Genomic DNA, 12,684 nt, shown 5'->3' with positions numbered 1-12,684 from the left:
TAATATTTTATAATATTTAATTATTTGATTTATAATATTAATTTATAAGCAATTTTTTTATATTTTAAGAATGAAAATCCTTAATAAAGAAAATTAGAACAAAGCCGAATGTCATGTATGTATTTTCTAAATATCATAAATGTTAATTTCACGAAATATATGACTATGTCACTATCACAAGTTGATTGATGAATTGTTACATCTACGTAAGATTACGATGAAAAAAAAAAGATTTCGTATTTGCAACGCTTTTTTGATTAGCTCATGATCAGCATACGTTATACTTAATACTAATTATCGCTCGTTTGTTTTGGTTGTTAAAAGTTCTCTATTCAGCTTGAACTAAATAGCATGGTCTATATCAAAATTTTCTCGTATTCCAAATTATCGTATATACGACAAAATTAGCGATTTACTAAATAATTAAAAAACGCAGCTGCCAATGTATATCATATACTATATTTCTCGTTATAGATATATTCATAAAAGAAAAATATTTTAATTGCAATCATATATGGAATGTCCTTACAGTGACCACATATTTTCCTTTTTTGATTAAATTGCTTTCGTTAAACCTTTAACGTTTTACGTTGCATCCTCGTTGCATAGAATTTGCGTAGTTACTTGTAAAGGTAATTATTTATTCGAATCTGAGAAATCGTTGTCATTTCCCTTACAAAAATTTAACACTACTACTGGCCAATTAATCACTTATTTTCAGTATTAAAAGTACTGTTCTTTTAATACTGAAAATAAGTAATTAATTGGCCAGTATTAGTGTTAAATTTCTGTAAGGGTTACTGAAATATAGATAGTGGTAAACATCGATTATATTGCGATGCCAACTATCCGTTATACATGTTTGTTAACCAATTAACATAATTATATTCCTACACCATTAGAGAGTATACCGCATTAACCAAATAACATATAATTATATTTCTACACCATTAGTATACCATTAACCGTGTGTTCGCTGCATTTTTTTTTTCAATAATCCCTGACTACAGTATCTTTCGTTGCAATTTATCCAGAGAACGTTGCTCTCCCAACGACGCAGTCGGAAAACTGACGATGATAACGCTGAGGGGAATCAGATGGGAGAATCTTCCTGGCGTCGCATTAACTCTCTTTCTCCTCGATCGGACTCACCTCATTCTGCAGCAGCTCGAATTTTGGACTCAAGCTTGGCAACATACCTCTGGTACTCGTTTTGATTTGACTGTACTTGTTGTAGATGTCCAGCGACTTTTTGCGATCCATTTCGAGCGTCTCCTCGATCAGTCGCGGCGGGATGCTGCCCGCTCGTTTGTGACTCGGCACGAACACGCTACCTTCCGGCTTGCGTGTCGTCGTCTTGTCCCCCTTGTGTTCCGGAGTCAGCGTGCCATTACCCAATTTACGTTGCTGCTCCTGGAACGCATCCTCTTGAACATCATCCTTCAGCAGCACACCGGTTATCACGGGCTTGTTGTTTTCTATCTTGCTAGCAAAGTCGTTGTTCAGAGCTTTCTGTTCCATAATTTCGAGCTTATTGGGTGTTGTGCCATTCATTTGAAGATTCGGATTCGATTGTACGACATCTGGGAAATTGTCAATCTCCAACGAATCTTCTCGTATTATCGCGGCCTCAACGTCTTGTAGAGATGACATATTTTTTGATTTTCCGAAGAATTGTGGCTGAAAAGAAATAAACCCTTTCTATATTATAAAGATCTTTTCCTATTATATTATACATATACCACACCCGCGCGCGCGCGCACACATACATAGCTCATGTTGCTTTAAAGAAAATATGTATGCAAAATGAATTATTTTATAAAATAAGCAACGCACGTGTGTTTTCACCAGTTAATTCATCTCATTATTCTGTTCATAAAAATATTAAGATATATGAATATGAATACAAAATAATAGTTTACAAGATATTTAATGTTTCATGTTAATTCGTGCTAGAATAAAGTATATATACATATAAATATCTCGTAAACCATTAAATTTTCTATAATAACTTTATTATACTTATATAAAGAATAATTATAGAGGAAATATATTATACATAAAAAAATCACATAATTCCATTTTTAAAAAGTAGGGGTGGTCTTCATATCTTTCTAGTGCCTAGTAAAAATAAACATGATAAAATATACATATGTGTCCCTTGAAACTGTTCCATTTTCATCTGAAACATTTTTCTATATTTTCCATATTTTTCATGATGTTTGCCTGGATAAATTAAAATAGGAAACACATCTTGTGTTTGTATACACACAATATTGTTGAAACTATAAATAATAATTTATACTTTTGTTTCAATATATATAGAAAAAAATTCATGATATATTGAATATATAATTCATGGTTGAAAGAATAAGTTTTATTAGCTGTCGAGAGGGGGACTCTTTTATTTTATATAAAAATTAATAAAATGAAATGAATACACACAAAAAGAAGAGTTCGGATAAATCGACTTATCTCTCTATTTACTTACACTTTTATTCTCTTCCTCCTCCTCCTCCTCACTGGTAAAATTTCTGGAATCGTCTAACAGTATTTTTTCTATATCCGGTGATTTATCAAATTCCACCCATTTTGATCGTCCCTCCAGTTTCCGTGACAATACATCGGACTCGTAATTACCACCATACATAGGATAACCAAGGTGGCCGGAATCGTATTCGACCTGATTACCGTAACGGTAACTCGGGTTGGCCGATCCTTGACTAGATATCGAAAGATCTGACTGTGACAGACCGGTATTGGTGCTCCCAAACAGTCGTGTATTTTCGAAACCTATGTAAGAAACGACAAAATAGAAGATAAATCACAAAAACGAGGTGTTATGTCATCACGAGACTGAATGATCCACCTGAGAATCTATCGTCTGGTATTTCTTCTCTATGCACTAGAGCCTGTTGATCGGTAACACCGGTGGTCACATCATCGGTCGACCCTTTGTTACCCTCTGTCTCTTCCTTGTTATAATCTGGTTGTATTTCCACCACAAATGAACACCCGCTGTCCTTGTATTTTGAAGTAGATTTGTTATCCTCTGTCGTTACCTGGAAGTAAATGTAGTAAAATATAATACACAAATTATGAAATGTAACATTTTTTACAGATACTCCTTTGTTAAAAATTATTATAAAATATTTAAATTATGTAAAGTAGTGCATATTCTTTCATTTTTAACAAACAATTAATATAGTGTATTATATCAGTTTTAATAATAATTGATTTACAACGTTTGAATTTTCACAAATTGTTTAATATAAATATAATTTTAATCCGACGTGGATCAAAAGAGAGAGAGCTGGATCATAATAAACCAAGACGTTTTTAAAAACATCTATACTTTGTTGCATACTTGCTGAGTTTTAATTAACCTCCCAGTAGCTGAAGTCTTAGTGATTCATTTTATAAGACTAGCTATATGTACTAAAAGATTATTACTTCATTAAAGCTATTAGTTTTCTAAAACTATAGCTGACATTACGAAAGTGACTAAAAAATATTCGAGTCATTATGACCCGAACCAACTATATAAATATATCAGCCTATGAGATACGTATTTATATATAATATAAGCAAAAATAATAGATGCAATAAACATTGGTTACTTAACATCGAGTAATTGTTCAATAGTAAGAAACAATAGTTGGGAAAAAAATAAACATTCGATATAACGTTGTTTGAATTTAATCGAATATTATCCTGCCTTAAAAATTTGCGTGATACAAATTTTTAAGGCAGGATAATATTCGATTAAATTCAAAGTTCATTATTCTGGCCAAATATTCCAATTCACGAGAATTCGTATAAATCTGCTCAGTTCATTAATTTTTTCTTTTTTTTTAGTACAAGCCCTATACGAATAAACTCCACGCCTTTTCCTTGTTCGAAAGTTGGAGCATTTTATTATATATAGGTACGTATACATGCGAGAAGAATGGATTGAAGCAGAGCGAGTGTATAACATTTAGAGAGATCGAGGTGGAAAATGAGGAAGCGTACGAGACAGACGATAGAAAAAGGGGGAGAGGAAGAAAGGGGGAGGGAATGAGCTGCGGTCAGAGAGGAAGAGGAAACGTAGGTGTCGGTAGAGGCAAGTATTTCGACGGATAAATTTCGAGAATCTTCGGCGCAAACGAGCCTCCACGAAGAAGACGAGACCGTAAGTAGGACGATAGGTGGGGGCAAAATTGCTCGGTGGTAACCTCCGACCTTACCAGGGTCGGCCAAGTTCGATAATTACGAATCTACTCCCTACAGCCAGAACGAGCCAGTCTGACCTGATTATTGCAAATCCGCCGACGAGTTTTGCTTGTCTCGTGTTGTTTAGAATAAACGTGGAAGAAAAGAAAAGGATTTATATATAAGTTATTTTCGTTTTGTAGCAGTAGTTTTCAATAATATTTTCAATTTGTGACACATTGATCTTTAAATAGAGAGATAGCTACAGCACTCTACGGATAGTTGTCTTAAAAACTTTGTTCTAAAAAAAAGAAAAGAATAAAAAAATATAAAAGAACAAATTAATAAAAAAAGAAATAAGGCTCGTTATATAAAAAAAGTCTTACAGTTAATTATTTTTATATTCTTCTATGTTATAAAAATATCAATAATACAAATTTAACAATATTCAATACTAAAGGCCGTTAATGTAAGAACATAACTAATACGAATACGAAGCCTATAATAGTCTAGCTTGGATCTTTAATCGCTTATATATAATTTCGCGTGAATTTATGTATTTACTAATATACGTAATCCCCCCAAACTGCGCGCCGAACAATCGTCGGTCTTGAAACGCAACTCTAATAAACTACCGCGGTACTATCACGAATTAAAACAAATTAATAATTAATTGATGCTCTTTTGGCATCTATATCGATGTTAAACTACATTAAAATCTGAAAATAATAATTCTTCTTATTGCGAAAAATATTACCTCGGCCAGGAGTCGAACCCGGATACAAATTTAACTCTATGCATACCGTTAAAAAATATAAATATAAAAATAAAATTATTTGAGATGTTCTCTAAGCACTTATCTATTTAAAGATTAAATATCAATGTAAATTTGTTGAGATACATTATTTATAGGTGTACGCATTTCATCAGTGCGTGCCCTTGATTTTTTTAAAATAAATATCACTAATACGATATTCAGAAATAAACAGTAAAATTTTAAAATTTTAGTTTTTATTGTTTTAGAAATAATGACAATATTGCTTTGGTTGAAATGAGAATAAACGCAATACAATTTAGGTAATTTTTATAATTTTGCAAATATTTTTTATTTTGCGCCTTACTCGTTTCTTTCATTCTAATTCTTTTTCGTTTCGTTTTAATTTTTTTCAAATGATCACTTCACACTTAGCCTTTTGCACGTTTGAAAATCCTATCACGTTACAGCAATAACATGACGAAAATTTCCTATGATGACATACGTACCGCACGTTCCTCTGTTTCTACGATAAGATGATTGTTCTTGAGCGTAAGGGTGATGATGTTCCCGTTTGTGTTCTTGCTGGTATGATTACCGGAAGTCATGGTGTATTCCATCACGGCCGCTGCCGTCGTAACGTCCTCCATAACCTCCGTCTCGTACATGTATCGAGGTACGTCTAGGCCATTCACCAACTGAAATTGCATACATTTGCACGTAAGAAACAGCAAAAAAGAATATTTTCTTCTTTGTTGATTATTATTTAACATTTACAAAAGATTTAATTCTCTGGAACTAAAATCTGTAATTCTAACCTACTGACGCTGGGTCTGTAAGACTCATTTAATTTATGTGTTCTTCAAAAAGTATTTATGTTAATTCCTTAATTTTAAAGACTAAAATGATATATACATATATAATCCGCAAATAAAAGGAAATGAATAATAAATATAAGCTTAATAAGAATAATCCAAATGTATAGATATATATAGAGGAAAATTACCGATACCGACATACCACTTTGTTTTTAGATATCTAATATTTCTTAAACTAAGAGTAAAAATAGTAAAATACAATTTAAAAAATATAAGTACAAATTAAAAAGTGTCTTCTATCAGATAGTATAAGCAGTTTTTATAATACTGTTTGCAATTTTACAATAATTAAGTTTTTCGTAATATGAAGGTCTGACAAAATGGGCTCCAAAACTGATATAGACAGCAATGCCTATATTCCTATTCTATAGGATAAAGATATATCCTATTCTATAAAAGGAAACTAATTTGTGAAACTATAAGCATTTAAAATGACATAATATTATCAATAATACAGTCACTATTATTTAAATTATGCAATTTGCAAAAAAATATCGTAAAAATTTTCTTCTCGGATTCATAGAATTCGTTTTTAACTAATTTAGTATAAAAATAAACCACAAATATATAAATTATGAGTTTGTATTTGTTTAATTCTTAACTAAATAGATCACGTTTTTATTAGTAAGATGCAAAGGTTAATTTTTGAGAAATAAGGAGGTGTCAGTTTAGGAAACTTATATGTCAGTATCGGTGACTTCCCCTAATATAAATAAATTTGAATTATTTGACATTTTGAACAAAGAAAATTGAATCTTTAGCGATTATCTGTCCGCATACTCTACGTTTCCGTAAATTAATTCTCTATTAAGTATCGTCTCGCAAGGACTTATCTTTTAATTTACGATTTCTTTCTGAGGAGTCTTATTTTTTCATATATAATTATTTATATTTAGCGTCGATGTTGGCCACGTAATAGACTCTCTTAATTCGGAATATCTTGAAACGTGACGCGCAAGACAGACATGATTTTTCGGTGATGTTCGAAAATGCCTCGCGCAGGATACGGGAGATTTAGTTGCAGTAGATGCGCGCAAGGGTTATCCTAATTTACGAAACGCGCGCAAGAAGAGGACGGCCGGAGGGGCGGGCGGGGGAGTAGAGGGGGAGAGAAGAAGGGAACATCTCGTTCAGTTTTTTATCTATCACGTTGCGAAAAAGCTATTTCGCATGCAAGTAGGTGTTCGCGTGTACGCGTATACACCTATACGCGCGCAGATGCATGCCGGTTACGTCGTTCTCCGAGTGCCTTGTGCCAAAGGGTACTGAACCTGACCCAAGGGGCATTGATCTTGCGCTGCGTCTCTCCATTCCTTTTCTGTTAGATCGCTACACACACCGGTCGTCACGTTAGCCAAAGCGAGCAGGTATCATTGCGAGGCCCTGACTCGGTACTCGCGGATGGCAGTCGAAAATACGCGCCGAAACACGGAGCGAACAATGTATCTATGTATGTACGACCGTCTCACGCTTATTTATTGTTGGCGAGCGCTTGTCCTCTAAGTTGTTCCAACGAAACCTACGCTATGATACGTTTGTAGATTATATAATCACCTGTTCTAGATTGAGCTGTCATCTCTAAATGTATAAAGCTACATATATGCGAAAGTTTTATTCAAAGTGCGTACAAATAGTAACAAAAAAATTTCTTTTTCTTTTTCTTTTAAAAAGTTTGATATAAAATCTCTGTTTTTAAGCTTGAGAAATTTTATTGAAGAAAATTAGGAAGCTTTTCTTCCGCTCTCTCTCTTCACCGGTCCTAACTTGTTTCTTCCTAGAATATCACTTTAGCAATATAGAGCATAAAATTTTAAAAAATTATTGAAAAAGTCATCTTTTTTTAAAGATTAGTACATCTATCGTTTTTATTTACATATATTTGTAGACTAACGGAACGTGTTGCGAAACAGATAATATCACATAGATGGGTTTTGGCCAACTGTTGTGTTCCATATGTGTGGCTTTTAACCTTTGCCGATCAGCCGATTATTACTTACTAGATAGAATTGCAAGAACATATTGATCAATGTTTATGTATATTGTTTTTTCGAAAAAATTGTATAATTAGTACGCGTGCAAATTAACATTGTAATTTATAAAAATAAAAAATGGAAACGTATGAGAACATAATTATAATAATGTCGTTAATACGAAACATAATCAAAATTAGACAGCATTTGATAAATAAGTACTTAATGTTAGTCAATGTTAATTTAATTAATTAAGTAATTACGAAAGTAATTAAATTTCCGATCCGTGTCTTTGTAATGAGGACTGATCGTTCCGAAATGTAGTGAACAGGCTACAAAAAATTGGCAAATATGACGACCACATATAGACACATATAGGTACTTATAAATCTGCACGTGTTTTGCGTAGGATAGTCGTATACGTAGAGTAGACTATACGAATTCGTATTGGGTCGTGATCATACCGCCGCTTCTAGCGGACATTCAAGTACTAAGCACTCAAGGACATTCGTCGCTTGGCGTCTGGTTTTTTTGTTAACACCGTTAGAGGTTGCAGACGGTCACGACGAATGGAGGACGTTTATAGACGAATATTTTCTAGACAATGACAACCGAATACATACATATACATATGTTGTTTCGTAGTTCAATATAATTTTCATTTTATAGCAACTATATATACACACAGTGCCTTAATTGTCTTTCTCGAACATACATGAATAATTAACATCGAATATTTTATCTGATTATTACATATTGATTTGAAAGTTTTATCCTTGGTGGACCGGCAGTGACTCTTTTTTGGATTATTCTGTTATTTTATAATAACCTACTCGCTCAATTTTTATCAAATTTAGCATATGGGATAATTTATTGATAATACTTTATTCGGATCTGAGATCAAAAATAAAAAATTAAAAATGACAAATTTAATATAATGGTGGATGGAATTTCAGAAAAATAATTTGATTATCATAAAACTCGATTTAGGGAGTTTTTAATTGCACATCAAGTTTTTATTCAGTTTCGCTTTATTTGAAGTTTATCAGTGCTATACATAAACAGTTAGTGCCGATTTTCAAACTGATTTTTAATATAAATTCACATAGTATTATTTAAGCACTTAGAATCCAGATTGATTGTTAAAAGCTTTTTTCCCTTCTTGTTATATTTTCACATTTACGATCCTAGAAAAAAACTCTTGTTTAATATTATTAAATAGTTGACAAGCAATCAATATAACGTTACACATTCGTCTAAATATTAATTATCACTTAATTTTGAAATTTTCTTACTTGTTTATAGTAAAAAAAAACCTGAATAAAAGAAACGATCACGGAAAAAGAAAAGGATAGGTATGATTGGAACGAAATAATATAATGGATGGAATGTACGTTAGTTGAAATATCCAAAAAGAAGTAGTATTGGTATTCAATTCGTGACGCATCTTTTAACGATACCGTTAGAGGTCCCAGACGGTCAAAATTGTCTAGTCTCTCAACACCATAACAGACCTCGTCTATACGAATAGATAGTCGCGAACTAGATAAAAGTGGCCTTGAATTATTTCATCATCTAAAGCGTAGACTAAAATCTGATTACGTAACATTATAGTGACTAAACTAATTAAAATCGTATAGAATAAATTACTATTGTCCAATCAAATAAAAGCATGATGTAATTAAAGGAGTATTAAACTAGAGAATAATTGCACTATTGTTGCTACTGATTTCATAGAAGATTGTGCGTTCAGAAGATTACTAACAGTTATTTAAATTTTGCTTATTGTGTTAACGTCCATTGGTTCTTTATTTCTTTTCAGTAAATTATCTGTATAATAATAATAGCGGCGTTTGCAATTTAATCCTGTTTGTCAATATTTACTGGCTTTTTATCTGTAAAGAGCCGTCTATAATAGAAGTAATATGATGTGTAGTAAATTGTAAGCCGTAAGAAATTAATCAATCACACTCGAATATAAGGAGAATAATCGATTGTAATTGGTCAATTTCTTACTACTTTTTTTAACTTCTACGCCATATTATACTTTCATTATACATATATGATCCGTAAGAGCGAATTGTCTATAGGAATATTGTAAGGCAATAAGAGATAAGCAGTAAGGAAACGGATAATTTCAATAAAAAATGTAAAGTTACTATCTTACATTTTCTACGGTAATTAGCTAATTCGCTTACATGTTACTGCCGTATGTTTTTTTTTTATGTATTTCTAGATTTTTTATATATTTCTTGACACTTTTAAGTTGTTTAACATGTGAAAAACATAAATCAACCTTTTCTTTATTGGTATCAAAATGATATTGTTGAAGTTGTTCTGTAATAAAAAAAAATAACTGCAAAGTCAATAAAAAATTAATTTTTTTGAGTAAACTATAATTATAACTCGTTACTTTTTAGATTCGGTAACTTGTAACATCAAGTTACCTTTGAAACAAAAAATTGTAACTGTAACTAGTTATTTTTACAAAATAATTATCCTAACTTTGCATTTTATAGTAATAAATCTTTTTGTAAATTTGCTATTTTATTTAACATAAAATGATCATAATTAATTATAATTGTTAATATTATATTTGACGATATATTATTTTTTTTTTTTAAAGACATTGAAAAACTCATTTAAGTTTACACTTGCATTCGTAATTAGTATAGAAGTTAAATGTGAAAGGCTAACTGATGGTGATGCGCAATATTTTATCGTCGAGGTCAGGCTCTAATGCGTCATTGGTAATTGATTGTTGAATGTTTGATGCACTAAAGAAAAAAAATAATGACCTTGCCACGAAAAATTTTCAAGACTTCTCCAACATAATTTGCACATCTCATATTTGTGCCACGAGTTGTTTTGATATTTACGTTAAACAACGTCATGCAAATGCATTTTCATAATAAATTTTTCAAATTACGTTTTTTTATCTTTAAAAAAAGTTTATTTTATTTGTTCTTACAATTTCAAGTTTTAAAAAACTGCAAATATCACATTCCTCTACATTGACAACAGTACATGATAAAAGCTCTAAAACATCGTGCAGTAAAATAATTTATGATGTGCAAAGCAAAAATGTGAAAAATAGATTTTTTGTCCTCTTCTGAAATAAATATTATTTAAAATAGCTCGTGTGTGTGTGTGTGTGTGTGTGTGTGTGTGTTGTTTGTAATTTTAATTTTTTGTACTTTACTGTTTTTTATGTCACACTTTTCATTTATTGAAAAAGAGTTATAAGAAATTTTATGAATAAAAGAAAATATCAAACAAAACAAACCCTAACAAAATCTTTTTAAAAAAGAAAAAATATACGCTAAATGCGTAAAAAAGGCATTTAATTCTTCTTAATCAAAAATTGGACATGAAATAAATGTAATTAACCAAGTATTTTATTACACAAACCACATAAGATAGACCGAAAGTTGTTAAAATTGTCAACTGGATTATAGTGAAGAAAAAACTTGGCGTGCCAGGATCGCAAACGCAATATTCTAGAACCAGTATGATTCTATCGCAATATTCTGCAGATATATTATATATATAAATATTATTTCTCCATAATTCACATCACATCTATTATTTGTGAATATATTTTCATGTCCCTCAAGCTATATCGTATACATACTTATATATTATATACATATGTCTATTATTTTTATATTTTAATTTAATTGTAATGCAAATACTATGTCGGAATAATGTCTTTACTGAAGTATAATTAATGCGACCCAGGCACGCCAAGTTTTTTCTTCACTATAATCCAGTTGACAATTTTAACCACTTTTGATCTATCTTATGTATTTTGCGTAATGAAATACTTGGTTAATTACATTTATTTCATATCCGATTTTTGATTGAGAAGAATTCAATGCCTTTTTTATTCATTTGGCGTATATTTTTTCTTTTTTTATAAAAAGGTTTTTTTTAGAGATTTCATTACTTTTTGTAAATTTACTTTTTAAACTTTAATTACAAGTTATACATATTAAAAAATATTAATATTATATCGTGCTATCTTATTATCGTAGTATTTCAATCCTTTTACGATTACTGGGAAGTTACTTTACAGAAAAAGCAGTAACAGAAACGCAAATACCCTCTTATACTTTAACAAAAAAATTATATACTTTGAAAGCTATTAATTCCTTTGTTGCTTTGTAGTCTGTCCTTCTTTATTCTTTTTTTAATAAAATACAAAATTTCTCTTCAAAATTTTTTTCTTTTTCTCTCACTTTTATTCTGTATATGCTATTCTTCTCTTATTTTTATGTAATAAATACCTACGATAACAACACTTACAAATAAACTTTAGTAAATAAGTTATACATATTAAAAGTATTAATATTATATCGTACTTACTCGTAATCTTAATGTTATAATGTCTCCTTTTCTTTTTCTTTGCACTTATACTACATACTATTGTATGTATTCAATTAGCGCAACTTCAAAATTGAGTGATATCGATATATGTATATGTGATGCTATCTTCAGTTATTTTCGTTGTCATACAAGATAGTATGTAAAATTCAATGTATACAAATATATTATATATAAACAGTCGTCGTCGGCGTCTCTCTCCCCCCCTCTCCCTCCTTTCTCCCCTCCCCTCCCCTCTTCCCCCCTCTCTCCTCTCTTTCTTTTAATTTAATTAATTTAACTAATTAATCAATTTTATTTTCTTTATTTTTAAATTTAATTAATTATTTTATTTTGTTTATTTAAATTAATTAATTAATTTTTTTTAGTTTAATTCATTTTATTAGTATATATGTTTGTAACAAAGCTCAATAAATTTAAAAAATAATTAAACAACAGGGCTACGAGCCAACATTCGTTAAAATATAAAGGTGTTAGTAAATATAAAATGTCATTAGTTAAA

The 12,684-nt window shown here is 30.7% G+C and overlaps 1 protein-coding gene across 1 annotated transcript in view; it reads right to left on the bottom strand.

The window, feature by feature from the left end:
• Positions 1-977: 977 nt before the first annotated feature.
• Positions 978-12,684, bottom strand: part of LOC108771794 (uncharacterized) — a 28,826-nt gene continuing 17,119 nt past the window's right edge. The window contains exons 4-7 of the mRNA XM_018537157.1: positions 5,458-5,646; positions 2,870-3,062; positions 2,492-2,793; positions 978-1,680 (exon numbers count right to left, since the gene is read on the bottom strand). Of these exons, the coding sequence (XP_018392659.1) occupies positions 1,123-1,680; positions 2,492-2,793; positions 2,870-3,062; positions 5,458-5,646 (1,242 nt within the window). The 3' untranslated portion in view covers positions 978-1,122. The remainder of the gene's footprint in view (positions 1,681-2,491; positions 2,794-2,869; positions 3,063-5,457; positions 5,647-12,684) is intronic.

This window comes from Cyphomyrmex costatus, unplaced genomic scaffold, assembly GCF_001594065.2.
Source record: "Cyphomyrmex costatus isolate MS0001 unplaced genomic scaffold, Ccosl1.0 scaffold165, whole genome shotgun sequence".
Taxonomy (NCBI): Eukaryota; Metazoa; Arthropoda; class Insecta; order Hymenoptera; family Formicidae; genus Cyphomyrmex; species Cyphomyrmex costatus.
This window is presented reverse-complemented; position numbering and strand designations above follow the sequence as displayed.